At 47.2% G+C, this 27469-nt stretch overlaps 3 protein-coding genes across 5 annotated transcripts in view; all 3 read left to right on the top strand.

The window, feature by feature from the left end:
• The first annotated feature begins 596 nt into the window (after positions 1 to 596).
• On the top strand, positions 597 to 11197 carry LOC310666554 (phosphatidylethanolamine-binding protein 1-like). Its single transcript, XM_083417494.1, has 5 exons — positions 597 to 975; positions 3717 to 5135; positions 7395 to 7504; positions 8390 to 8490; positions 9470 to 11197. The coding sequence occupies exons 2-5, from the start codon at positions 5001 to 5003 to the stop codon at positions 9685 to 9687; spliced, it is 564 nt and encodes a 187-aa protein (XP_083273620.1). The 5' UTR covers positions 597 to 975; positions 3717 to 5000; the 3' UTR covers positions 9688 to 11197.
• A 2108-nt stretch (positions 11198 to 13305) lies between these two features.
• Positions 13306 to 19723, top strand: CHCHD10 (coiled-coil-helix-coiled-coil-helix domain containing 10). 2 transcript variants are annotated; one of them, XM_083417496.1, is made up of 4 exons: positions 13306 to 13514; positions 16643 to 16865; positions 18658 to 18808; positions 19423 to 19723. In XM_083417496.1, exons 1-4 carry the CDS (start codon positions 13468 to 13470, stop codon positions 19440 to 19442), a joined length of 441 nt encoding a protein of 146 aa, XP_083273622.1. In that variant the 5' UTR covers positions 13306 to 13467; the 3' UTR covers positions 19443 to 19723. The 2 variants fall into 2 exon arrangements, with proteins under 2 accessions (XP_083273622.1, XP_083273621.1); XM_083417495.1 differs by having other exon boundaries at positions 13307 to 13514; positions 16640 to 16865.
• A 6585-nt stretch (positions 19724 to 26308) lies between these two features.
• The window catches only part of ACTN3 (actinin alpha 3), a 42413-nt gene continuing 41252 nt past the window's right edge, over positions 26309 to 27469 (top strand). Inside the window, exon 1 of one of the 2 annotated variants that reach the window (XM_083417451.1) lies at positions 26309 to 26892. In XM_083417451.1, the coding sequence (XP_083273577.1) occupies positions 26758 to 26892 (135 nt within the window). In that variant the 5' untranslated portion in view covers positions 26309 to 26757. The remainder of the gene's footprint in view (positions 26893 to 27469) is intronic. The other variant, XM_083417452.1, reaches the window with a different exon arrangement.

Below are 27469 nucleotides of genomic sequence, written 5' to 3'. Positions count from 1 at the left end.
GTGTTGTTTTCACTGATAGATGCAGTTCTATGGAAACCTTACATTAGCATATGCATTTTTGTATATGTTACTTGGCTGAAGATCTGCCTTGCAAAATTCGGTGCAAATTTTGAAAAATCGTGTTTTGGAAAATGTGGATGAGATAGGTTTTGACTTTAAATCTCGTTTCTCCTCCATCCCTGTAGGACTTTGTTTCCACACCTGGCAGCGCCACCTGTCACAGCTGCTCCTCCCCACGTACCAAGCAACCAATCTTTTGTTGCATAAGTTAATTATAATCCACTGAACATATAGTATTTCCCCACTTTCTATGGGAGTGCATTTGGAAAGGCTTCCTATAGGGAGTTTCCTCCCAATCACAGAGGAAGGATTATGCTACCCAGAAACTGAAAACAGAACAGATGCCATTAAGCAAAGATATCAGCAACAACTGTACACACCCATAACACACCCACAGAGGGGGAAAGTTGTAGTAGCACCATTGTCTGCAAACATCCTCTCCGGCAGGTCCACTGGGAAGACAGGCCAACCCAGAGGTGTCAGAGGAGGAGCTTGGCAACCTATGAGATGCAAGATAACCAGGAGAAACCTACCATTTTGAGCAGCAATAAACAAAGAGCGGTGCAGGCTGTTTACAACTAAGAGGAGCTGAACAGATCAAGAATGCAGCCGATTGTGTGCGGTTCTCCATGCTTGAAACTTCCAGGAGCTTCTCGTCGCAGCACATTCGGTAGAAAGGTAATAGACTACTGGAAAAGGAAGGAGAGAAACGCAGGACAAAAAAGCCATCACCTAGACGATGCCACGGAGATTAACATCTTGAGGATGGTCGATGTATCAAGCAAGGAAAGTCAGAAGAAAGTGAGGGGTCAGCAGGGGGAGATGACTCAAGAAAGACTAGGAAGGAGGAAAAGGCCGCCAGATGAAATCCAGACCAAGGAAGACGACATCCAGGAAACATTCTGAGCTCAAAAGGTATAAAGACCTGACACCTGTTTTGGAGATCCTGTGTTTAATAGGGGTTTTGGTTTTTTGCCATATTCCAGGTTGAGTGAATAGTTCCATTGGGGGAATGGAGAACAAGGGGCTCCTGCTCACCCACATCCCAGTTGTGCAAACACTCTGGGGCAAAAGACTCGTTTTTGGAACCATTTTTCAACATGTGTGAGGATGGAGCAATATAGGATTGTGTGTGCGCGTGAGTGTGCAAATACGCTCAGTTTCCAGGATCTCCCTTTGCCCGTCTATTTTTGAGGCTGTGAGGGAACATACAAATTGGCACCACTTGCTTCCTAAAAGCAGCATGTATGTGGAGGCCTGCAGGCACCTCCCATTTACTGTGCTTACTTCTTCTTCTTCTTATTATTATTATTAATTGCCACCTTTCACCATAAAGTCCCAGGGCAGAAAAATCCAATATGAAAACCTGCCTAAACCATCTGGAATCAGAAGCATAAGGTGGGTCCTAATACATATGCATATTATAAGGGCCACCACTCCTGCCCGCTCTGCTCACCATCTGCCAAACCACCTTCCCCTACACCTGGCCAAACCCCCTCCTTTTACACCGCACCCACTCCATCGTCTATCCCCTCAAAGTTTGCCCCAAGCCCCGCATCTGCACCAACCCCCATAATTCCTTAATATTAGTCATGCTGGCTGGGGCTGATGGGAATTGGAGTCCATTAAATACCTGGTAGGCCCTTGGCTCTCCATCCTTGGATTAAGGTATCCCAGACAAATGATTAGGCATGGTCTCTCCTCTTCAGAGGCCACATAGGTAAAGGTAACGGACCTGGATGTTTAAGTCCAGTCAAAGGTGACTATGGGGTGCAGCGCTCATCTCACTTTTCAGGCCAAGAGAGCCAGCGTTTGTCCACAGACAGCTTTTCCAAATCACGTGGCCAGCAGGACTAAACCACTTTTGGCGCAATGGGACACCATGACAAGGTCCAGAGTACACGGAAACGCCATTTACCTTCCCGCCACAGCAGTACCTATTTAGCTACTTGTGCTGGTATGCTTTCGAACTGCTAGGTTGGCAGGAGCTGGAACAGAGCGACGGGAGCTCACCCCATCATGCGGATTTGAACCGCCAAACGTCCAACTGGCAAGCCCAAGAGGCTCAGTGGTTTAGACCACAGCACCACCCTCATAGGAGTCCACCCCAAGCCACGTAGTCCAGTGGTACTCCACGTTCTTAGGCAGAGTTGTTGTGGCTGGTGCCCTTTGGGACTGGTAGGGTGGAAGGCAGGGAGTCCCACAGTAGGTGGCGCCAGATCAAATGATTGGTGGAGCCAACATGTTCTAGTTTTGTCCCCATCCTACTTCCTGTTGAGTTCTGCAGGGGCAGCACTAAGACTGAGGAGGAGGAAGCTGACAGGCAGGGCCACCCACTGGGCTAGTTGTCAGTAAAGAAGGCAGGCAGGTGAAAGCCAGCAGGAGGCAGCTGCAGGTTGGTAGGGCAGGGCCTCATTTGCCCTAATGGACCAGCCTCCACCGGATACACAAGGAAACAGGATATAGAAACAGTGAGGCCAAGCTCCTTCCAGGAGGAAAGTGTGCGTGTGGAATAGGAACAGGGAGGGAAGGGGTGAAAACAACCGGCAGGCTCAGAAGTGAGCTAACAGCAGCAAAATGTTCTCTCTTTTTCTTATTTAAGTGTATATGCCACAAAACAAGCTCAAAGTGTCTGACAACAGAACCACGAAAATGCAAATCAATGCATCATTACAGTATCACATCAGATACTAAATTACTTTGAAACGTAATGTGGTGGTCCAGAAAATAACTCAGTCTGGCAGTCCAAGTTGAAAATTATTTATCTGATTTTATTACAGTGGTACCTCGGGTTACATACGCTTCAGGTTACATACACTTCAAGTTACAGACTCTGCTAACCCAGAAATAGTACCTCGGGTTAAGAACTTTGCTTCAGGATGAGAATAGAAATCGTGCTCCGGCAGCACAGCGGCAGCAGGAGGCCCCATTAGCTAAAGTGGTGCTTCAGGTTAAGAACAGTTTCAGGTTAAGGACGGACCTCCGGAACGAATTAAGTACTTAACCCGAGGTACCACTGTACTGTGCTTTGGAATTCCCATGACCTGTCCCGCCACTTTGTGGTGAAGGGAGAATAACAAAACAAGGTGCACCGGGTTCTATCAAACATCAGGGAGGCCTGGCACCCGTCCAACAGGGCCCGTCACACCCTCTGAAAAGCCCAACAGGGCCCACCCAGCTGCAGAATATGGAGGGGGCCTGCCCCCTCATTGAAAATTGGGGTGCTCTCCCCGCCAGGCTCCCCCATAGATGGTGTGCCTGAAGAAACGAATATAATAATAACCCTACTTACCTGGGAATAAGCTTAACTGAATTCAGTAGGACGTACTTCTGAACAGACATGATTAGGATTGCACTGTAGATATTTAAGGTTTTGCTTTATTTTTTGTTTTGCAAAAGACTGAAGATGCTTGGAACTACGAGGGCAACTGTGTCAGACTAGGGCTGCAGAAATCTTGATTCTAATCCCTGCTCAACCCAGAAGCTTACTGGGTATCTTGGGGCTAATCAACTCTTGTCCTAGCCCACCTCACAGGGTTGTTGTGAGGATAACATAAAGTGGGAAGGAAGAGGACCATGTAAGCTCATTTGTGGAAATGCAGGACATCAATGCAACGGGTACATCAATAATGTTGATATTCTTTTTTTTTTGGTAGGAATCCCAGACTTCACTGAGTGGCCAAATTATCCTCTGCATCGTCTGCTCAGAAGTAGAAACAGCAAAGAGACTTGTGACGCCTTAAAGATTACATCTCTGGAAACTGTAGCTCAGAAGTTAGCCTCATTGTGTTCAGTGGGACCTGCTCCCAGGTAAGTGGGTTCTGGATTGAAGCAAATGAAAAATAGTTTGGGGCTCCTGCACCTTTAATTGCTGCGCAGAAAACCGAATTCCCTCTTCTAACCAACCATTAAAGGTGCAGAAGCCACACCCTCTCTTTTTCACCAGACCCCTCTAATTGCAGACCTTAGTGCACAAGGATGGAAGAATGAGGAAATCCCAACGGAAGAACAGTGGCAAGAAAAACTGATGAGCTATGTGGAATTGGCTAAATTGACATAGAAACTGCGTGACAAGGACAACCCTGACTTCAAGGAAGAATGGGAACTTTTCACCAACTATCTAAAAAGACAACAAAATGAATTGGACTCCTTGGCAGGTTTTGAATAAACATCCACAAATTTATTAGTTGAACACATGACAGGTAAGGCAAGGATTTGTGCAATTTTATAACATGCAGAGAACAGTATGTGCAAAGAAATCAGAGAGGGGAGCTGAGGGGAGCCCTTGGTGGGGGGGAAGAGGGAGGGAGGGGAGGGGGGAAATAATGTAATTGATTATTTGGCCTGATAATTTGGTATGTTGAAAGTGTTTAATAAAAATATTTTTTTTAAAAAAAACAATTGCAGTCCTTAGAAAGCAATCCTATTTCTATTTACTCAGAAGTAAGCCCCCTTGAGCCATTAACAGCACCCCTTAAGACATGGGAAGTCACTTCTGAGCAAACAGGGCGTCTTAGGTGATTATAATATTTTGATTGATTAGAAAAGGTGGCTGCTTTTCAATTTTAATATCTATTTTTAATGCAGGCACTTTCAAGTCCTTAGGCGGCACAGGTCTCGAAGGCCGGATGAAGAGCTTGGGGGGACCACATTAGGCTGGGGATGCCAGGACCCCCCCCCCCCATCTCTGCTCTATGACATTTCCAGAGGCTTCGACCCCTCCTCTCCAAAGAACCCCCTCCCACCGACACACCCCTCACTCTACCAAGAGCCAATGGGCATGAGACAGATAGGTCCCGCCTCCTCTAGGATTACAGGAGGTCGCTGTCACTCATCTAGCACCAGATTCTCTTGATCGGACGGGGTGGTGGGGGGCTTCCACGCGCGATCTTTGCCCGGGAGAGATCAAGCGGCTTTCTGGGTATTTTCTTTTTGCGAAGATGGCGGTAGATCTCTCTGACTGGGAGGTATCCCTAGAACTCTTGGAGGTGGATGAGAAGCCGGCGGTTCCTCTTTCGGTCAACTACGGGTCCGTGGAGATCGACGAACTGGGCAAAGTCCTCACTCCCACCCAGGTAATCCACTCCCGCCACAATCCCTTCGCGTGCAAAGAAATTGCAGCCCCCCCCCCCCCAAGATGCAAGACGCTTCCCCAACCTTTTGCACAATGGTTACAATTGCCCTGCCTTCCCCCTTCAAACCGAAAAGCGGCGCCTGCTTTGTTTTTTGCATGCGTTCGTCTCTCCTTGGGTCGAGATCGCCAAAGAAAACGTCTGCGAGGTGCGCAGTAGGACCTTCCCCCTTTTGCAGAAAATAAAATATACCCTGCGTTTGCAACCACGCGAGGAAGCAAGGCCCGCGCGTGGTGCATGGCCTCCCTCGTCTAGCGCTGCTGATCCGCTGCAAGCAGATAAAAATTAAGAATTAAAAGCGCCATGCTTTCGAAAAGGCGCAGGGCGTTTTTTGCCTCCACGCAGAAATATGTGCACTTGAGGATGAGGGCAAAGGAATCCCAATTGGAAGGGTCTGTGTGCGTCAGTTCTGCAATTTATTTTAAGACAGTGAGGTTGTTTTAATTTGCCATCCATCTGTTCGCTGCTTCAGAGAGAGATTCCTTTAGAATAGACAGGACGATAAGATTTGGGGGTTGGTTTTTTTCCAAAGGGGCGGAGGGGTTGTGCCAAAAATGCAACCGTTGAGAATATGGCATCTGCCTGAAATAGGACGAGGAGGGAGGCTGGGACTTGCAAGCGGCCTGCCCAGGTCTGGCCTGCCCCGCCTCCTCCGATGCCAGGCTGCTGCCGGAGCCCCTGGAGTGTGTGCCGGGACTGGCGTGCAGCAAAGGGGGAGGAGCGCGCGGGCGCCCGGAGCAGAGCAATGCCTGCCCGCCGCCCTTTGTACCCTCCGGGAGAGGCGTCACCGGCAACAGGAGCGGTGCGGAGCTGCTGCTGCTGCTGCTGCTTGCGGCTAAGTTCAAATCCCTCCTATCTTCTGGTGGGGCTGGGAGAGCACCCTGCCTGCAACCCTAGAGAACAGCTGCCAGTCAGTGCAGGCAAGCTTGAGAAAGATGGGCTCATGGCCAGACTCTGTATAAGGCAGCTTCTGATGTTGTTGTTTAAAAAAATAATTAATGCTTTGTTAATTTTACAAAGGAAAACAATTGACAAAAACAATCCGAAATCGATACATATTCCCAAGAAAAAAAATTAGATTCATACGTAACAGATTCCATTATGACTTTTGATCACCCCAATGTGGTTCCTAAGTTACATTTTCAACTACGCACTTTCCATTTTATCCCCCAAATTGTCTCAATTGTATTGAGTCAGTCCAAACCGGCCAAAGAATTTAAATTTTTACAGTGTATACCCTGTAAGTATCCCACCAGGACTGGTATTTTCTGACAGCAAACATAGGAAGCTGAAGAAGAAGAAGGAGGAGGAAGGCACCTTCCTATGTTTGCTGTCAGAAAACACCAGTCCCGGCGGTGCACTTGTGAATGAACACAGATTCAGTGACAGGTGGGCTGTCTCTGAGTTCCCCTAGATAAAATCCAGCCTTAACTCTTCCTCTTTCCCTGTGGGAACACGTGATCTTCTGAATCCTATCAACCCCAGCTGACTGCTGTCAGTCCAATGACAGGATTGCAGCTCTTAACAACTTCTGGAGGGCTGCAGCATCTGCATCCCTAAAGTACGTGAATCGCAACTGCAGGCCTGTGCTTGGTGCTCCTGCAGGGAAATGGGTGTGCTATTATTGTCAATCCCCCCCATAAAAGCTGAACAATTCTGGGCTATCCCCCCCAACAAAAGCTCAGCAACTCTGGGCAGTCCCCCCCAAGAAAAGCTTAACAACTGTGGGCAACCCCACCCCCAAAAAACAGCTTAACAACCCTGGGCAGTCTCTCCCCATTTTCTTAATTTGGAATCCCCAAAAATAGGAGTCGTCCGCTGTGCGTGTTATACACTGGAAAATACAGTAACTGTCCCGTGTGGAATTCTGGGAGTTGTAGTTTGTTAAAGGTGCTGAGAGTTGTTAGGAGGCCCCTCCCAGTTCTCAGAGTTCCCTGTGAAGAGCATTTGATGGTTAAATCACTGGGAACTGTAGCTCTGGGAGCAGAATAGGGGCCTCCTAAAAATTCTCAGCATCCCTACCAGTACAGTTCCCTGAATTTAGGTGGGGGGGGCCATTGCTTTTGGAGTCACAACGCTTTAAAGGTATTGTGTGACTTTGGTTAAGGCATGGTTTCATTGGCTGGATGATGGTGAATGTGTTGTCTTCGTTTTTATATTTTTGAATGGCTTCTAAAGGTCTTGCCGTTTTGTTTCTGGCAGGTCAAGAATCGCCCAACGAAGATTGACTGGGAGAACTGCAGTGCAGAAAAGCTCTACACTTTGGTCCTTACTGACCCTGATGCACCCAGCAGGAAAAACCCAAAGTTCAGGTGAGAGGGGCAGGCTGTGAGATCCAGAATGTCCATGCTGGATTTGATCCAGAAGGCAAGCCAGGATCTGCAGAAAAGAAGTGTGTTGTTGTTTTTTTAATAATATATAAAGATTTCTTACCTTCCCTTGGAGGTAAGGGAAAAGCAGACCTCACCTCTATAGTAGACAAATCCCAGCACTTGTTCCTGAATGCAGAAATGTCTGTGGCTGGGCTGCAAAATTTGAACCATCCGTTTCAATGCCTGACAAAGGCCTTTTATTTATATTTTGTATATAAAAACAATGCCACTATTCATAAAAATGAGTGGTTTACATCCATTATACATAAAAACAAAGCAATAAAGACTATTTTTAAAAACTAAAATTGGAAATGGGTTAACTATTAGATGTCTGCTTGATGGTCTGCATAAGCCTGACGTAATAGAAAAGTTTCTAGCGGGCATCTAAAAGTGGAAACAGAAGGTTCCTGCTGTATCTCTTGGCAGAGAGTTCCACAGGACTGGGCTGATGGCAGTAAAGGCTTGATTGCTTGCTGTCAGAAAGAGCCTCATCAGCATCTGGCAGCACCTATATAAGACTAGGTCTAAGAATAGGAACTCCCTGCCTATTGACATCAAGCAGGCAACCTTCACTGCCCTCTTTTTGGCTCCTGCTAAAAACCTTCTTGTTGAGACAACTCCACTCAGATGCTTCGAAAGTTGAGCTAATTTTAATCTCTTTGGTATTTTTACTTTTGTATGTTTTAAAGTATGTTTGTGATTTTTTCCCCTCTCGGTTTTATTTTAGGTTTTTACTAAACTGCTTTGAGGGTCTTAATTTTTTAGTGTTCCTGCAAGATTTACTTTGGGGAAACTGAGGCAGGTGCTCTCTCTCTCTCTCTCTAGGGAGTGGCACCACTTCCTAGTGGTCAATATGAAAGGCAATGACATCAGCAGCGGCACCGTCTTGTCAGACTACGTGGGATCTGGACCACCTAAAGGAACAGGTAAGCAAGCAGTAATACTGGCCCTATTGCTTTAAGGCAAGGTCTGTTGCGTGTCTTGACTCAGCTTGCACTTGGGGGGGGGGGGGGCTAGCAGACCCGTTGGATCAGGGCAGGTTGGAAACAGCAGAAGAAAAGCTGCAAAGCTAAACAGTTCTGCTTCAGGAATTTGCATGGCTGAAATAAGAGCAAAAGGACACAAGCTGCTAGTACTTTTCCGTAAAGTGTTGGTGCTAACCTTTAAAGCCCTAAACGGCCTCTGCCCTGTCACCCCCATCGATCAGCCTGAGACACTGAGGTCCAGCTCTGAAGGCCTTCTTGCTGTTCCCTCACTGCAAGAAGCAAAGATACAGGGAACCAGGCAGAGGGCCTTCAGTGGCGGTGCCTGCCTTGTGGAATGGACTCCCAGAATGCATTCTGTTCAAGAACCAAGGTACGACTGTATTTTGTTACAATAAAGCAACAAAAATTATTTGCAAAATAATAAAATAAAATCAGAATCCTGTGCATATGTTACTGCCATGTCCCCCCCCCCCCCGGAAAGGTTGGGCCACCACGCCCCTTGGTTTGATACACTCATCCACAGTGCCCCTTACCCGATTAAAAAGCATTATTCAGAATAGTGGTTTGCATCACCCACTAAGGAAGATAATAAAATTCAAAACAGTAACAATGAATTGCACTTTTCACCAAAATCCAAACGATTTAGTTTTATTCTGCAAAATTAATGGCCTTGATCCAGTGATACCAGCTTTTCAAAATTTGATAAACTATTACACCTCCCAGCACCCTCCTGCCTCTCCTTGCCTCTAAGCACCCACCCCCCAGGTGATCCCTCGGCCCCCTCAAGGATGGCACCACCCATTTTGGGATCCACTGTGTTACTGGATGGTTGTGACTTGAGTGTGATGGAGGGGAGGTTCGCGATCGCTTCCTCCTGACGCAGGTGCGCAACCCTTGTTTTCTCTCTCGCACGCTGCAGGGCTCCATCGCTACGTGTGGCTGGTCTACGAGCAAGCCCAGGAGCTGGAATGCAACGAGCCCATCCTCAGCAACCGGTCCGGGGATAAACGGGGCAATTTCAAAGTGGAAAGTTTCCGCCAGAAGTATAAGCTGGGGCCCCCCGTGGCAGGAACATGCTACCAGGCCGAGTGGGACAACTATGTGCCGTTGCTCTACAATCAGCTGTCTGGGAAATAAAACCCCTCCTCTTCCAGCCCCCCACCCTCCCCCTGCTCTGATTTCTTCTCCTAGAACGGAGATCTTCAGCCCTCTACAACTCCCATCATCCCTGACCATAGGCTAACCTGGCTGGGGCTGATACGAGTTGTATTCCAAGAGGGGCACAAGATGGAAGGAGGCTGTCTTTAGAACTCCCATTTCCTGTAGCGTTAAGTAAACTGGATTGAAGACTAGTAAGTGACACCCCCGCTCCAAGCTGCTCCTGAAAGTCAAACAGGGATAGATAGATTCTGCTGATTCTGAAAGATGATTGGCCATACTAGACAGTTTCTTGTGCGGGACAGTCGGAAGTGCAGTAAAGTTGTTATAACAACAAAGGAACTGTGGCAAAACATCTCTCTCTTGTGGTCCTCCGCAAAAGTTTGTGTGTGTGACATTTTGGCTATTTTTGGAGTGGCGTGGTGACATTTTTTGGGGTGGAGGGATGCACAGAACTCGCACTCCTCTAGAATCCTCTTTGCTGCCAACCTATATAGATTCTCACGTCCCTCAAAACGGCTCCCATCACCTTATAGCATAAATTCTGGGGGTTTAAACACTGGTTAGCAGCATGGAGCTGTTGGGGTCATGCTGGTGAGTTTTCCACCTTGCTGTTGAAATTTCCCTACACCACCTTGAAATGCATTGGGGCAGTGTCTCCCCCCAAAAACAAAATGCTCTAGGCTTCCAAATATTCATAAGCTCAGCCCAGTCCTGTTCCAAGGAGGTCTTTCCTGGGACTGTTGAGTTACTTAGCCCTGAATTCCTTGCAAGCTATGAAACTGGAATTTCAAAGGGAGTGGGATAACATTAAGCAGGAATTGCTGGCTGTCCAGTTTTTCTCGGGAAACAAAACCACAAACACCACTTTTCTCCTTAAAACCAAAAATTGTTGCACTAAACCACAAATGGGAGCCTTTTTTGCATGTTGGAAGTTTTCATTTTAATCCTGACGCTGCTCTCTCGCTCAGTACAAGTGCTGACAGTGAGGAGAAAGACCAGCAGCAGAGTCGGGGACTGAAATGTGGGTTTTAGCCATTGCCTGGCAGTGCCAACCCTGTGGCAGCTCCATCGTTTGTGCTTAAGATGCTGGAAGGTACCTCTCCCTGGGCTTTGGTCCTCTGCTTATATCCTGGCTATCTTTAGTTTCTCTTGGTATATCCACAGGATCCCAGTGTCCTCGTCAGCAGTTGATTTTAGAAATTTCTGCTTTCTTTTGTCCATGATGTGTTTTTGATGAGGTTCACCCCACTGCCTTTGGTCTTATTTTGCCAATATATCTAATGTTGGAAATGTTTCTCCTCTGCCCTACCCCACCCCCCCAAAAATGTGTCACTTAAACCAATGTGTAACACGGCCTTTTGATGTTCTTGAGAGATCTTTGAATGCTGCACACATACATTGTCACTTGCATTTATAGCCCTCTGTTGACAAGGGGCTGTGGTTTATGCTTTGTTCTCGTTCTTTTAATTAAAAGCTTAGAATTGAAGGTGGTCCTTCGCTTTTTATAGCTGTAAAAATGCATTATACAAATGTGACACTAGAGGGCACTGTAGAGCAGTGACATGTCAATGGGAAATTTCATTTGAGAGCTATGTAACTTTTTTTTTAACTGCGTTTTACAGATCAGTGTAGATCCAGCCTTAGGCTCTGCTAGTTTAATGGAGCCTCCATTTGCAATGGCAGCTTGCCTCAGTACAACCAGATGTGGAGAAGAGGCTGCAGACATCTTCTGTTCCCAGCTTCATAGGCATATTTCCAACCACTGTTGGAGAATGTATTTAGATTGATATAGATATATCCATCCAAGTATCACTGGCAGTCATTAGGGGCAATAGCACACAAAAATGGCTTATATTGGGGGAAATAAATGAGTAAATTAGGCAGTAAAATGCTGATCAGTTTTCATGAGAGGTTTAAAAAAATCACAAACTGATGTGGAAAGCTGAACTTAAAATTATAAAAATTAGAAACACGGCAACAAAAGTTTAGTTATTTGCTCATCCTTAGCCCTGGGAATGGGGCTACAACATTTTGGAAACAGATATGGCCAAGAGGCTGAAACACCCAGTAGCATTGTATGCTGCAACATTATGTTGCAGGTCCCACCTGTGTGTGTTAAGATTCAGCTATACAAGGGGAAGCTGGATGCAAAGGAAAACTCAGGAAAGATGTTTCCGGGCAGGTGGACTTTGGTGTTATTATTTTTCACTGAAATACACACCCACACAAGCCCTGTGGAGGGAAAGGAAGGCTACCTTCTCTGAGTCACTTGCCAGTTGCATAATGGTTACCAGCAACCTTGGTACCATACAAACACACACAGAGCGAAGAGTGCCATCTGTTTGTTTTTGCTATTATGCAGTACCTCCATCGTTCAGCTAGAGTAGTCAGGACAACGTGACAATCACCTGAACACAAGTCGCTCTGTTTTTTGTGTCTTCCCACCCACCCTGCTCCCAGTAACGGGAAAACCACTGTGCTCTATTGTATGGTTTTCTTAAGTCAAAGACACTCGAATTATGCATGATACAGAGAGAGGAAGCAGATATTTCACCCCTCCCTCTAATCATTGGAAGACAATTAAACTGCGCAGCTATTAGGGTGAGGTGATCCAGATAATGCACGCATGGAGAGGCTATCAGACTCCCAACACCCATCAATCCTCGCCAGCATAGCTAACGGCCAGGGATTATGGGAGTTGTAAAAGCAATGACAAACCTAGACAGCATCTTAAAAAGTAGAGACATCACTTTGCCAACAAAGGTCTGTATAGTTAAAGCTATGGTCTTCCCAGTAGTGATGTATGGAAGTGAGAGCTGGACCATAAAGAAGGCTGATCACCGAATAATTGATGCTTTTGAATTATGGTGCTGGAGGAGACTCTTGAGAGTCCCATGGACTGCAAGAAGATCAAACCTATCCATTCTTAAGGAAATCAGCCCTGAGTGCTCACAGGAAGGACAGATTGTGAAGCTGAGACTCCAATACTTTGGCCACCTCACGAGAAGAGAAGACTCCCTGGAAAAGACCCTGATGTTGGGAAAGATGGAAGGCACAAGGAGAAGCGGACGACAGAGGGCGAGATGGTTGGATAGTGTTCTCGAAGCTACCAGCATGAGTTTGACCAAACTGTGGGAGGCAGTGGAAGACAGGAGTGCCTGGCGTGCTCTGGTCCATGGGGTCACGAAGAGTCGGACACGACTAAACAACAACAAGTCCAACAAACAACTGGGGTTCTTTATCTTTTGACTGTGTATTGTGGGCTTCATTGCCTTGGCTTGGATGGCTTTTAAAAGTGGGCTAGAGACACTGACAGAGCGTCGCCAGCAGTTGTTAGATATGATAGGTAAAGAGAACCTCCAGGTTCAAAACAAATTTACAATATACAGTATCTACCTAATCGTCAAAAGGAACTAGGAAGCTCTGTCAATAGACGGCGTTGCTGCGCCTCCACCATTTATAGCTCTATGAGGAGGGGGAGGAAAGGTGTCTGTGAATGGGCGGGGAAAAGTGTCTCCAAACTAGCGTCGGCAGGAAGAGGGCAGAGACTTCATTGGCTGCGCGGCTTTGCGCTTGCTCAGAGTGAACGTTCTAATTCTAATGATTGATGCTCAACCACGTGGGTTCCATTCTTGAAACTAGCTGCGCAACGATCGAGTTCAAGGAGGCTCGGAGTGTCTTGCAGCCGCAGCAGCGGGAGGAGGAGGCCGGCCGGCAGTCAGGAGCAGCGCTGGTGCAAATAGACCCAGGATCAACATGCCCAGGGGCAGCAGGAGCGTGGGATCCCGGTCGACTGTGGCCAGGTACGAGGGCAGTGTCTAAGCAGCGAGGTTGGCAGTGTCACCTTTAAATAAGAAAGGCTTAGTTTTCAAAGCAGCAGTTGCAAGGACCCGAGGTTTATTGAGGTTACGCCCTACCTCTGTCCTGGGAAAAAAACCCTATCAACCCCTGCCTCATACCAGGAGGAAAGAAAAACCTATCTGTACACGCACATTTCTTTATGTATTTAGGTTATTGCGTTTATATCCTGTCGCTTCTCAAAGGACCTCAAGGTGACCTCTCTTCACTCCCTTCAGTTTTTGTCTCACAACAACCCTGTTAGGTAGGCAAGGTTGATAGAGAACAGCTGGCCCAGCCATGGTCATGCAATGAGCTTCATGTCTGTTTTCCCTAGCCTCAGACTGTCTCTCTAACCACTACACCAGACTGTTTTGTTGGTCAGAAACGCAGAGTTCTGACACTGGAAATAGGTGGGGAAGTTTGGGGTGGCTCCCGAATTCACATTTTAAAAAATCATTGGAGAGGAGGTTGTTAATTTTAATTTCTCTTCCGCCCTTCCTCCCAGAGATGCCCAAGGCAGCAGACACTAAAGGGTAGCAGTGAAAACTAAAATAGAAACAAAAAACTGTCACACTTGCCACTAAGCAGAACCCCCGCCTTATAAAAGGACGCACTTTATTCCCGTGATTGTAAGTTCACAGAATCGTAGAGTTGGAAGGGACCATGAGGGTCATCTAGTCCAACCCTCTTTTGTCCTTTGTGCGTCTCGAACCCGTGACCCTGAGATTAAGAGTCTCATGCTCTACCGATTTGAGTTTTTAGCTGGATTGTAACCTGTCCCGGGACTTAAGGGTGAAGGGTTGGTAAAAAATAGTAATAATTTCAAGGTCACTTAGGAACAGTATCTTTCAGCCATCAAATGCCTAGGAAAACAAGAATGTTTTCCTGAGAGATAACAAGGAGGGTAACAGATGCATCTCAGCAGGGAGGGCAATCCACAAATTAGGAACCAACACCTAGAAGGTTCTGTGGTGCGTCACTGATTTAGAGTGTGGGTAGCTGAAGGTTGTTGGTTTGCTTGTAGATTTGAAGACTACCAGTGAGATCAGGCCTGGTTAAAATAATGAGATTCCACTTTTTAGAATGAGAAAAAGCTGTACGGAGGTCTTAAACTGCAAAATCATATTGGTAGTAAGGGTGCTATATTTCTTCCTTTCTAAAAAATGTGGCTGTTTCGGTTTTATGGTGTGTGTTTTTGTAAGGTGCTCTTTTCTGGAACATTCTAAGGCTGCGTTTCTATAATCTCTCCCTTCCCTGGTAAAGTCAGCAGCAATCAGTTCAATGGTTTCCTGGGAAACATCTCTCCCCCCCCCCCCCCCCGGTTTTAGATTTTCCCCATCAATTTCCAGCATTGAACTTGTTGCCTCGTGGAGGTGTTAAGATAGCTTGAGGTCAGGATATTGGAAGACAGGAAGCTGACTAATACAGAGTCAGACAATTGGTCCATCTTGCTCAACACAGTGGTACCTCGAGTTATATATGCTTCAGGGTACATATGCTTCAGGTTACAGACTCCACTAACCCAGAAATAGTACCTCGGGTTAAGAACTTTGCTTCAGGATGAGAACAGAAATTGTGCTCCGGCGGCGCAGCAGCAGCAGGAGGCCCCATTAGCTAAAGTGGTACCTCAGGTTAAGAACAGTTTCAGCTTAAGAACGGACCTCCAGAATGAATTAAGTACTTAACCTGAGGTACCACTGTATTGCCTACACTGGCTGGCAGCAGCTCTCCAGGTTTGCAGACTAAAAATATTCACTAGAGAGCGGGCCAGAGATACTGTCAATACATAAACACCATACAAGGATTTGGGATGAGGAAGAGGGAGGACTAGAAAGTTCTGGATACAAATCTATGAGTTGTATTTACTTGCTGTTTCACTTGATGGCAAAGATCGCCAAGCATCCCAAGGTGACCTTTTGGAATTGCTGGTTGTGTTAACGTCAGTCTCGTGTTTAGATTGTTTTGAAAGAAAGTGAACTCCGCTCCCTCGTAGGTCAGAAGTAAACCAAAAGTTGTGCCAGATTCAGCTAGCCAGTTGTGACAGCAGGAACCCACAAGGATTTGAACACAAGGGCTTTTGCCAGCACAATGGGGCTTCCCCCTGTCTGCCCCACAAAATTGACTCAGGGGGCAGTTGAGAGCAGTGTTAGAAACTCAGATATATAAGCTAGGTGCCAAATGGCCTCTTTGACCAGAGTTACAGTCGACAAAACGGAATGCCTAGTTGCCATTTTTCAATACGACTTTTTGGTGGTTCCTGAAATTCATTCTGATTGTGCAGATAAAATGTGATGGGTCGAATTCCACAGGATGTGTCACTAGCGTGTGAACACAATCCAGATCCAAGGATCTCCAGGCATGCACCTCCAGATGGTGGAGACGCCAGATGTTAGTCATCCTGGTGCCCGGGCATGTTGACTTGGTCGCAAGTGGCCAGCAGACAGGTGCAAAATGCGCCTGGCAAATTTTGAACTCTGGTTGAGAGAACCCACAGAATGGCATGGGGGGGGGGCGAGAGATGGTTGTGTCACGTTTGCGTTGATGGAGCAATCTCCTTAGTGTGACATCAAATTCCTCCCATTGCGTTGTAACCCACTGGAGAGCCAGTGTGGTGTAGTGGTTAAGAGCGGTGGACTCGTAATCTGGGGAACCGGGTTCGCGTCTCCGCTCCTCCACATGCAGCTGCTGGGTGACCTTGGGCCAGTCACACTTCTCTGAAGTCTCTCAGCCCCACTCACTTCACAGAGTGTTTGTTGTGGGGGAGGAAGGGAAAGGAGAATGTTAGCCACTTTGAGACTCCTTTGGGTAGTGATAAAGCGGGATATCAAATTCAAGCTGCTGCTGCTGCTGCTGCTGCTCCTCCTCCTCCTCCTCTTCTTCTTCTTCTTGCCACTCCCCAGCGGGCTGTGATCCATCTAAAAGTTTACTGTAATGGCCCCGCTTGATAGACCTGATAGAAATTTATAACATGATGCACTGCATGGGTTTGGTGGGGTCGTAGTCCGTCAGGTTGGAGAAGACCGCTCTGTTTGCAAACCCTGAACCAAGTTTCCATTGGTTCTTTTCTTTCCTCCTCTGTTTCTCTCAGCAGCCCAGCGCCATCTCATGCCCACCCCCCAGCTCACCCTCCTCCTTCGGCAATGGCTGCTCCAGCTCAGCCCCAGCAGCCTGGCTTAATGGCCCAGATGGCTACGACCGCGGCAGGTGTGGCTGTCGGCTCTGCGGTGGGTCATGTGGTTGGCGGCGCACTCACCGGGGCCTTCAGCGGAGGGAGCAGCTCTGAGCCGGCCAAGCCAGCCAGCAGTGCTGTCCAGGTGAGGCTGTAATTTCCAAGTTGCTCCGTCTCTGTGTGTGTGTGTGTGCATGTGTGTGTTGCTAAGGGTGCAGGAATGACTGCTAGCCTTCTAAATGCACAACAGTGCAATTTTCTGTGGGTTCGTTCTTCTTCATCTATATCGGTGGTTCTCAAGCTTTCCTCTGCGCCCACACTTTCAGGATAAAAAAATGGTTTGTGCTGCACCAATTTTTTTACCGACAAGAAATAATCAAACACAACCACTTTAAGATCTGATCGTGGGGCATCTGGAAAGTACAAAACAATGCAGCTACACAAGAACAGGAATCATTCCCAGAATACAATTATAAACAAGCTTCTTACATATGTACTTTGAGTATGTGTACAAACTCGTTGAGAGGCATGAGCTTGCTTTTTCTCATTTATATTGGGTCTAATTTGAGATGAACAAACTCGCCTCCTCCTCCACACAGAGAAGCCTTTCTCTCTTCTGATCTTTCATATTTGACAGAGTTGAAAATCCCTGTTCACAACAACATGCCGTGGAGAACTGTAGAATAGCCAATGCTCTGGTTGTATATCCCCCCAAAATAGTCTTGATCCTATCCTATCCTATCCTGAAATGTTTACATTTGCTTTTATTGTTCTTGAATCTTCCTGCCACACTGCACATCCTCTCCTGCCATACCAGTGTAGTGCACCACACCCTTTGAGAACTGCTGATATGCCTTATGGTTATGCACTGTAATGCAGCATACAAGAAGATAAATCTCTGCCCTGAGGAGATTACAACCTAAAATCTGACTCAGGAGAGTGTTCCTAGAATCTAAGAGTTAGATGGTACCCCACGGGTCATTTCATTTTGTGAAATGCCCTGAGATCTTTTGATGAAGGGTGGTAAATTATAATAATTACAGCAGCAGCAGCAACAATAACAACAACCCCCAGCCATGCAAGAATCCTGCTCACAGACATCTCTGGGTGGGTTCGAACCACCAGCCATGGGCCTAATTCTGTCTGCTAGGTAAAGTTAAAGGGACCCCTGACCATTAGGTCGTGGCCGACTGGGGTTGGTGCTCTCATCTCGCTTTATTGGCCAAGGGAGCCAGCGTACAGCTTCCAAGTCATGTGGCCAGCATGACTAAACCGCTTCTGGCGAACCAGAGCAGCGCACGGAAACGCCGTTTACCTTCCCACCGGAGTGGTACCTATTTATCTACTTTCACTTGGACATGCTTTCGAACTGCTAGGTTGGCAGGAGCAGGGACCAAGCAACGGGAGCTCACCCCGTCGCGGGGATTCGAACTGCTGACCTTCTGATCGGCAAGTCCTAGGCTCTGTGGTTTAACCCACAGCGCCACCCGCATCCCTTCTGTCTGCTAGGCCTCTCCATTTGGCCCAGGAGACCATTCCAGCCAAGCCACACCCACCTGCCCTCCCAGCATTGTTGCATTCCACTCAGCAGAAAGACTTCTCTAGCAGCCATGGAGGAGAAATGTCTGTGCATGCATATAAACCTATTTTATGCAAGGTGGGACCGGGGTGGTGGCCATGATTGGAGATGGAGAGAGTCTGGCATCCTCTTGACCTCCGTGGGATGACTCTTGCCATCTAAAAGTAGACACTTTGACGCTAAGCCGTTTGGCTATGGGTTTAATTAAAGGCAAAGCCTGCCTGGAAGATTAGCTTGGCAGAGCTGTCCTTGGTTAATCGGGAGATGTTACGTCTGCAGAACCATTTCCCCTGGGTGAAGTCCCTTCTCGGAAAGGTTCAGCTGCGGTTATTTACTCCTTTCTTTTCCTTGTCTACAGGAGTCCAGGCCGCAGCCAGCCTATCAGGGATCCCAGTTTGGCCCCTGCCACTACGAGATAAAGCAGTTCCTCGACTGCGCTACCAACCAGAGCGACCTAACGTTGTGCGAGGGCTTCAACGAGGCCCTGAAGCAGTGCAAGTACAACAGCGGTGAGTGTTCTGGCACGGAGGTGAGGGGAAGTGCCTTGTCACCTGACTCTCCATTGGGGTTTGAGAGACGGCTGTGAGTTTCCTAACCCTGAGAGGGTCCCTGCTACTGCTCTGAAGCCAAGCACTGGGAGCATATCTAGCCCTGTCAAAATGGAACAAAACTGGGCAAGAGCATAGGGTCCTAGAGGGGATTTGGAGGTCATAGAGTCCAACCAGTGGAGACGGGTCCATAAGAGCAAATAGGGCACTCACTGCCCCACCAAACGCAGGCAGCCTGCACCAGTCTGCCTTCTGACTTACAACCAGTCCAGTGGTTGGCACTGCCTATCAGCTTCTTACTCCTCCTCCAATTAGTTGGCTCTGCTTGGCATTCGCTGTGGCGCCACCTACTGTTGGCCTCCCTGCCTTCCACCTTACCTATGCTAATGGGCTTGCTTGTTTGTTAAGGGTGCTGGGAATTGCAGCTCTATGCAAGGGGAGGGAAACTACAGTTCCCAAGATTCTTTGCAGACAAGCAGTTTGTGCTAAATGTACTTTAAATGTTTGGCATCACCTTCAGGTGCCAGCTGTCTACTCTGTGCTGAAACTGAGCCTGTTATTCTTCCTTTCTGCAGGGGTTACTTCCCTCCCATGAGGACATTTTAGCACTACTGCCGCAAAATGAGAAGAACCTGGAAAGAGCAACAAACCAAAGGAGCCCGGAAGGGCTAGGGACTGGAAAACAGAGACAGATGAGGGATCTGACCAGATTGGCAAAAAAACAAAAACTCTCTAGTGTTGTTCTCAGTTGTAGGCTGGCAAACAAGGAGAATTCTAGTTGAAATTCTTATAGCAGAGTTTTAAGGATCTGGGTCCCACTTGAATTCTTGTAGAGAAATGTAAAATAAAAGGAGATGGTTTTATTTTAATCTACAACTTGTCTATATGTTTCTGTTGATTAAAACACACATGTGCACTCAAGAAGAAGAAGAAGAAGAAGAAGAAGAAGAGTTTGGATTTGATATCCCACCTTTCACTCCCTTTAAGGAGTCTCAAAGTGGCTAACATTCTCCTTTCCCTTCCTCCCCCACAACAACCACTCTGTGAGGTGAGTGGGGCTGAGAGACTTCAGAGAAGTGTGACTAGCCCAAGGTCACCCAGCAGCTGCATGTGGAGGAGCGGAGACGCGAACCCGGTTCACCAGATAACAAGACTACCGCTCTTAACCAGTACACCACACTGGCTCTCATAAACGTTTTTGTTAACCACTCTGAGGTGTGTTGTAGTGGTCAGAGTGGCAGACTAGGACCTGGGAGAGACCTCTCTGAAGCTCACAGAGCGACCTTGGGCAAGTCACTTACTCTCAGCTGAACCTACCTCGCAGGGTTGTTGTGGTGGATTAAATGAGGGAGAGCCATGTATTCCACTTTGGGTTCCTTGGAGAAAAAGGTGGGATATAAATACAATCTATAAAATTGGCCAGCTGGATGAGGCTAATGGCCCATCTAGTCCAGCATCCTGTGGAAAGCCCGCAAACAGGGCCTGAGTTTTCCTGCAGTTTCCAGCAACTGGTATTCAGGAACATTACTGCCTCCAACCGTGGAGGTAAAAGTTAGACTTTGTGGTTAACCCATGACACACAGCACAGTGTTATTTGGAGGTGCAGGCAACTCCAGCCTTAACCCTAAACTCCAAATCAACAATAGCATGATCACCACCCACAACACCAATATTAATGTTAACCCTAACGCGAACCTGAACCCAAACCCCAAACTTATCCCTAATGCTAACCATAACCCCCACCCCAAATCTTAACTCCCAACATTAACCCCAACAACAGCTGTAACCTCAAACCCAGCTGTAACCCTAACCTTAACCCCAGAACTAATCCTGACGCATTTATTCATTTATAATTAATTGCACTGCCCTTCATCAGACGATCTTACAGCGGTTCACAAGATACAAGCACAAGATAAAAGTGCAAAAACAGAAAACACAAAACAATAATCACCCCTGCTCCCTCACAGAAGCACATTTAAAAGGCTGTAGAATATTAATCGGGTTGAAGAGGAACGTTTTTGCCTGATGCCTAAAGATATATAATGAAGGTACCAGGCGAGTCTCTTTGGGGAGAGCATTCCAGAAACAGGGAGCCACTACAGAGAAGGGCCGTTCTCGAGTTGCCACCCTCTGGACCTCGCGTGGAAGAGGCACATGAAGAAAGGCCTCGGATGCTGAATGCAGAGTCTTGGTGGGTTTATATGGGGAGAGGCGGTCCTTGAGGTATTGTAGTCCTGAGCTGTTTTAACACCAACCCCAAACCTAAGCTGAACCCTAACCCTAAAACTACTGATGATGTCAGCTGATGGGCAGGAGAACAGGGTTTAATCCTGCACGGTTTGTGCAGCCCCTAGTCTCAGCAGAGAAGCAGAGATTAAAGTGGGAGAGATCCTTGCAAAGACTGGCAAAAGCGTTGGCGAGTGTCCCTGAGCTAGGAGAGAGGTCAGGCGCAAAAGGCTCAGGATTGCTATACCTCAAGAACCGCCTCTTTCCATATGAACCTACCCGGACCCTGATCATCTTCTGAGGCCCTCCTTCGTGTGCCGCCTCCTTGAGATGTCTGGAGGGTGGCGACACGAGAACAGGGCCTTCTCTGCAGTGGCTCCATGTCTGTGGAATGCTGTTCCCTGGGAAGTTTGCCTGGTGCCTTCATTATACACCTTTAGGCACCAGGCAAAAACGTTCCTTTTTAACCAGGCCTTTGGTTGACTTGATCGACATCCTACACCCTTTTAAAATGCGGCTTTTGGGGGGAGGGGTGTTATTGGGTTATTGTTTTGATTTTATATATTGTGATATTTTTGGTGAACCGCCCTGAGACCTCTGGATATAGGGCAATATATAAATTCAATTAGTAAAATAAAAATAAGAATAAACCTCAGGGCTGTGATGTCAAAGGCTGTTCACTGTAGCAACACATTCTGGCTTCCTTCCTTCCCTGCCTGGGGTGGGGGGAGGACAAAGTGAAGGAAAGAAAGGAGCTTTATTCCACCCCACCGCAGGAGCCCCCTGCTGTCCAAAGAGCCGTAAAGAAGCTCTTTCTGGTGCTTCTTGCAGCTTCAGCAGGAATGCTGCAAGGGATATTGGCATCAGATGCCACAATGACCTCAAGCCGCAGACTGCCCAACTCTCAAATCTGGCCCAGGAGGCTGATCCCTATCATCCCTGATCGAAAAAACGGATGTGATGGAGTCAACATAGGAAGGGAAACTGAGGCCAGGGTCAGCCAACAGTTCCTGCAATTGGGGCTGCCTTCTGGAGGTGGCTGGGAGGAACAAGAGCAGCAAGTGACCCCCATTGCAAGGCCAGACTAGCAACAGAAAGGCTTTCTAACATAGGGATGCAGTCCGGCGTGATACTCAGCTCCTGGTCTTCAAAAAGGCTTGTCTGGACTGCTGCTAGATATTTCCACTTCTTTCTTTCCTAACTAGAAGTAAAAGATTACCAATCCAACATTCCAACCTGCCCCAGCCCTGCCCCGCTTTTCCCAACCCAAAGGCATCGTTCAAATGTCAACTATAATAGTAAAGTTCATGCGAACACAGAACTGGAGGGAGACGGAAAGTTGCTGCTATCAGTATGAAGGAAAATGTATTCTGGAATGCAGAAGGTAAAATTAGTCTTTGTTCGTGTGCTGACCACTAATCTGCCATTAAAGTCTCTTGTTTTTTGTACTCTGGAAACAAAGTTTTTGTATCAGTTTTTCAGAAAATGCTACTTCCCAAATTATATTATACAATTTTTGTATGTTTAAACCGTTTGCTTCTTTCCAATTTCTAGCAAGAATATTATTGGCACCAATAAGTAAGCAAATAAATAAATGTTTATGCAATTAGCCTTTGTTGTCTCCACTGGATATACTGAATTTTTTTTAACAGGTTTTCCCCAGTACTCATCCCAGAACTGGGTGGATATTTCCGGTTCTGATATTATTTTCTTCCTTCCCTGCTCCCCCTTTCCTTCCTATTCCTCTCTTGTTCTCCCCCACTTCTTATTCTTCTTTCTTTCGTCTTTCTTCTTCTCTGGCTGCTCTCAAAAGGGTAGAATAGAAGCAATCCACTTGATTCCTTCCCTCCCTCACTTAAAAACCACACAAGCCGTCATGGCTGCTCTTTGCCACAAGAGGGTTCTCTGGTCTCCTCCCTGATTAGCGTAGAACCACTCTAAATGCACTATAAACTCATTTGGCCCCTAAGGAAAATGCCTGAGCCCATTCTGAACAGCTGAGAGCCAAGTGCATGCTGGGAAATGTAGTTCCAAGGGAGAGAAATGCACCTGCCAGTCCAACTTCCCAGGAACCAGAAGTAAGTAACATGTTTCAAACCTCTATGGTATTTACTTGAGTCTAATGTGCACCTTTTTTGCCAAATTACGTTGCAAAAATTAGCATGCATATTAGAATCGATGGTGCATTAGACTCGAGTAAATATGGTAATTCTCATCAAGAGCCTTCTAGGCACCATGAGAGTTCCATGTGAGCATTCCTGCGCCCACAGGCACCACGTTGGGAACCCCAGGGTTAGAGTCTTGTTGCATGAGAATGAGGTTGAAATCTTACCATAGCCAGCCACTCTGTCTCAGCCCAACTACTTTGCAGAGTTGTTTTAGAGCAGTGTTTCACAAACGTGGGTCTCCAGCTGTTTTTGGACTACAACTCCCACCATCCCTAGCTAGCAAGGCCAGCGGTCTGGGATGATGGGAGTTGTAGTCCAAAAACTGCCGGAAACCCACCTTTGGAAAACCCAATTTTAGAGGATATAACGCAGCTCAAATCCCCACTTAGTCCTGTAGCTCAGTTAGTTGAGTGACAGCTGTCGTGAAGACTAAATGTTGGGTCCTCAGCCTAACCTACCTTGCAGGGTCGTTGTGAGGGTAACATGGGAGTTGGAGCATTCTGTATGGCACTCTGATGAGTGCCTTGGAAGGAAAGGTGGTAAAGAAATGAAACTTCCTGGGACAGTATATGGGTTTTCAAGGCACAGGTCGAAGTCACTTTGCTTTCAGGCACCCAAACCTGAGATGTTCTCTGGGCCTCTTGTCCTTCTCTCAAGCACTTTCCCACTGCTCCTAAGAATAGCCGCAGTGTAACAGGAGGAGCAAGCCCCCTGCTGAAGCACAGAGGCTTCACCAGGTTATGCAAATGCTAGCAGAGTATAAAGAGGTTAAACCTCTTTGGAATCTGTCCCAAATGTGGGTTCATCGCCTACCCCAGACAGGAGAGGACAAATGAGACTTTTGCAGGACCGTTTTCCTGCCCCCTAGAAATGTCACCCAGGCTGGTTCTCCCATTGCCCTGTGCTATTAGGGCTGGTTTTTAGCTCGGTGAGAGACACAGAATCATTTCGTCCACACTAATGCGCTTGGAGCTTATTGCTTGCAGATGAATGTGGAGAGGTGACGCTTTTACATTTTGAGGGAGGAAGGGGCTTATTCGTTCTGGTTTCAGCACGATGGAAAGGATTATCGCTCTTCTGTCAGATTGCTTATATGCTACCGGAGGTGTCAACATTAACTTGCAAGGCCCTAAATGATGTAGGACCCAAATACTGGAAGAAGGGCCTCTACTTATCCCAGCTTGTTGAGCTTGGCAGAGGAGGAGCTTGTTGGGTGAAGCCTGCTAGAGCCTTCTCTGTGGTGGCACCTTGCCTATGAAACTCCCTTTCCTTGGTAATACAATTGGCTTCTTCATTATGCTATGAGTTTGGGGGAGAGGAAGTAGGCTGTATGCAAGGCCTTTCTACCCCTGGACCCAGCAAGGGTTGAAATATAAACCAGGTTAGCTTCCTGTGTTGAGGTGATAGCCTGGGAGATGGGCCATTAAGGGAAACAAAGGAAAAGGTGAGACTAGCTTGCAGTTGGTCAGAAGACAAAGCCAGAATTTGGAGCAGAGTTTGCACTGGTGAATTAAAGCAGCAAGCTGGAGAGAGAGTCAGGGTAAAGTTAGAGAGCAATGTTAAAATTTTCTGTTTGAATCCAAGGCTGTGGCTATGGGAGAAATAAGACGCTTTTGTGGTGCTAATGCTATGAACCCCTCCATCATATGTGTATGAATAAATCATGTATCATAAAGACGCCACAGCCTCTGCTGTGTCTCATTCCAAAAGGAAACATGAAATCTGGGTAAGCACCTGGAACCCCGGGGATCTTGCACCACTCAGAGATTGGGGTGGCACGCAACAATTATTTGGTTGCTTCACTTTTTTTAAAGCAGGCTTTTGGAGGGGATTTGTTTTATTTATTTATTGAGAGACTTCTAGACTAGAAATGGTCACAAAACAAGGTAAAATAAATACATGGAATCGTAGAGCTGGAAGGGACCCTGAGGGTCATCTAGTCCAACCCCCTGCAAAGCGGGAATCTTTTTGCCCAACGTGGGTCTCAAACCCACAACCCTGAGATTAAGAGTCTCATGCTCTTACTGACTGAGCTACATTAACGTCACAAGGTTTATTAATGTAGAGAAAACCAAACGAGAAATACTGCCCACGACTGTGTTGTTAATTTTGCTTTTATTTTAATATGTTTTAAATTGCTATTAACAATTGCTATTACTGGAATGGTATTGCTTTAATGTATTGATTTTGAAGCATAAACTGCACTGGGATTGCAACTGATGAAGGGTGGTTTAGAAACAACCAATTAATGAACAGTTATATAAATAAAAAGGGTGATGCAATGGCCTTTCAGGACCATTTTTCATATCCCAAACATTCAGCATAACTTTTTTTCAGTACCAGGACTCCGGTCCCAGAACATGCAAAGCAACAGTGAAAAGGATATTGCATCTGGACATTTCTGCCTGGATAGCACCGTTGGTTACAGCATAGCTCTGATAGCGCCAAGGTTGCAGGTTTGATCCTCATATGGGACAGTTGCATATTCCTGCATTGCAGGGTCCCTTCCAACTCTACAGTTCTATTATTCTATGCACAGAGTGCCTTTCTTCCACTACTGAAAAACTCAAAGGCTTCAGCCTTGAGCCCATTGCCTTTTCTTCTGGAAAACGACTTTACTGTGCAATTTTCATTGTGTGCTTGGGAAACCAAGGAACGACCCAAGGTCACAGGAGTCCATCTAGGAAGATTTTGCTCATTTTTCTTTTACACCAGTAACAACTCTGTGAAGCAGCCAAGAGAGAGAGAGGGAGAGAGAGAGAGAGAGAGAGAGAGAGAGAGAGAGACTGACCCAAGGTCACCCAGGAAGCTTCACGGCTTAGTGGGGATTTGAACCCTGGTCCCCCAGGTCCTAGTCCAAACACGACCCCAAGCGTTTTGACCTTGCTTCCTTCCCAAAACGGAGTCTCACAAAACCCTTTCTTCATAGGCCATATATTTATTCTTGAAGCAGATGGCATCCAAGGAATCTTTCCTGGTATCTCAGTAGGAACTGATCAAAATAACCCCAGCCCACCCCCATGAACCTCGGGCACATTTGGCCCAAATAGGAACCCTTTCCCCCTTTCCCTCAATCCTTCCTCTGCGTCCAGCAAGGCTGGTGTCGGACGTAGGGTCCCCCACACCTCGGTGGGGCGATTTCTCCTTTAAGAGCCCACCGGCTGTGCTTTAAAGGGGGGTCCTTGGCTTGCCAGCAGCTGTCTTCACCCCCATCTGGTTGGTAGGGACATGTGTGCTGTCCCCTCCCCTTGGCCTTTTTAAGATGGAACCTGATCCCCCTTCCCAGGGCTGATAATACTTATTGAGGACTGGTCACGTGGGCTGGTTTTGACAGGTGCAGCTGCAAGGCAGGCAGACAACCACCGCACAGCCTGAACAGTCTTGGGGGGAACCTTGTCCTCCGACAGGCGCTGAGGGGAGCAAAAGGGAAGGAAGGGGGCTGCTGCAGAGCGTGAGGGAGAGCAAGGGAGGAGAGAGAAAAGGGGGGAAAGCGGGCACAAGAAGGAAGAAGGCAACATGTCAACCACACACATAGAGACCCACGTCCAGTACAACCACTCGTACATGATGACGGAGGACTACATGGCACAGGAAGAAGACTGGGACCGCGACCTGCTGCTCGACCCAGCCTGGGAGAAGCAACAGCGAAAGGTAGGGGGACAAGGGACAAGGGACAGGGTGGGCAGGCTTCAACCAAGGACCAGGCCGTAGTGGACTTTCAGTCACCTGGAAAGGCGTCAAGGATGGTCACGCCGCCAACTTTTTACCAAGGCACGTTTTGCTTCGCTGGTTCTTCATTTCTGTTTGGTTCCCGTGCTTTTTGTTTTTTAAAAAAGGTGGCAATGTTGCATTCACATATATTTAAATAAGTTATTGTGTGGCTAGAGAGTGTATTTTAAAAAATAATCCCATAAAGCTTATAAAAATGCAGAGGGCAGCTCTCCACAGATGTCATTCTGAATAGGACAACCCTGCATGGTTGTTTTATTTCTGGAGACACCAGTAAAAGATTGCAAGAGGTTCCGGGGTGCCCCTTTCCCTTGTGGGGCGGCGAAAGGCCTTGGGTGGGCCTCAATGGAAATGATGGAAGATGGGCAGCGATGCTTCCCAAATTTAAGAGGTTTCTATGGTGATGGAAGCACTATGACCCCCTCGAGCAGGCTGGAGCTGATGGAAGTGGTAGCCCTAAACAGCTGGAAGGCTGCAGTGGAGAAATTTACTCCAAGTG

The sequence above is a fragment of the Podarcis tiliguerta genome (assembly GCF_965153285.1).
Source record: "Podarcis tiliguerta genome assembly, chromosome: 16".
NCBI classification, from domain to species: Eukaryota; Metazoa; Chordata; class Lepidosauria; order Squamata; family Lacertidae; genus Podarcis; species Podarcis tiliguerta.
Note: the sequence above shows the minus strand (reverse complement) of the source record. Positions and strands in the feature narration are given on the sequence as shown.

What these genes read in the sequence shown, in the direction of transcription:
- LOC310666554 (XM_083417494.1), top strand. Translation starts at nt 5,001, where the DNA reads ATGGCGGTAGATCTCTCTGACTGGGAGGTATCCCTAGAACTCTTGGAG. An exon ending in AAGTCCTCACTCCCACCCAG is followed by an intron (nt 5,136 to 7,394) that starts GTAATCCACTCC and finishes TGTTTCTGGCAG; the next exon opens with GTCAAGAATCGCCCAACGAA. An exon ending in TGGACCACCTAAAGGAACAG is followed by an intron (nt 8,491 to 9,469) that starts GTAAGCAAGCAG and finishes CGCACGCTGCAG; the next exon opens with GGCTCCATCGCTACGTGTGG.
- CHCHD10 (XM_083417495.1), top strand. Translation starts at nt 13,468, where the DNA reads ATGCCCAGGGGCAGCAGGAGCGTGGGATCCCGGTCGACTGTGGCCAG. An exon ending in TCCCGGTCGACTGTGGCCAG is followed by an intron (nt 13,515 to 16,639) that starts GTACGAGGGCAG and finishes TGTTTCTCTCAG; the next exon opens with CAGCCCAGCGCCATCTCATG. An exon ending in CAGCCAGCAGTGCTGTCCAG is followed by an intron (nt 16,866 to 18,657) that starts GTGAGGCTGTAA and finishes CCTTGTCTACAG; the next exon opens with GAGTCCAGGCCGCAGCCAGC.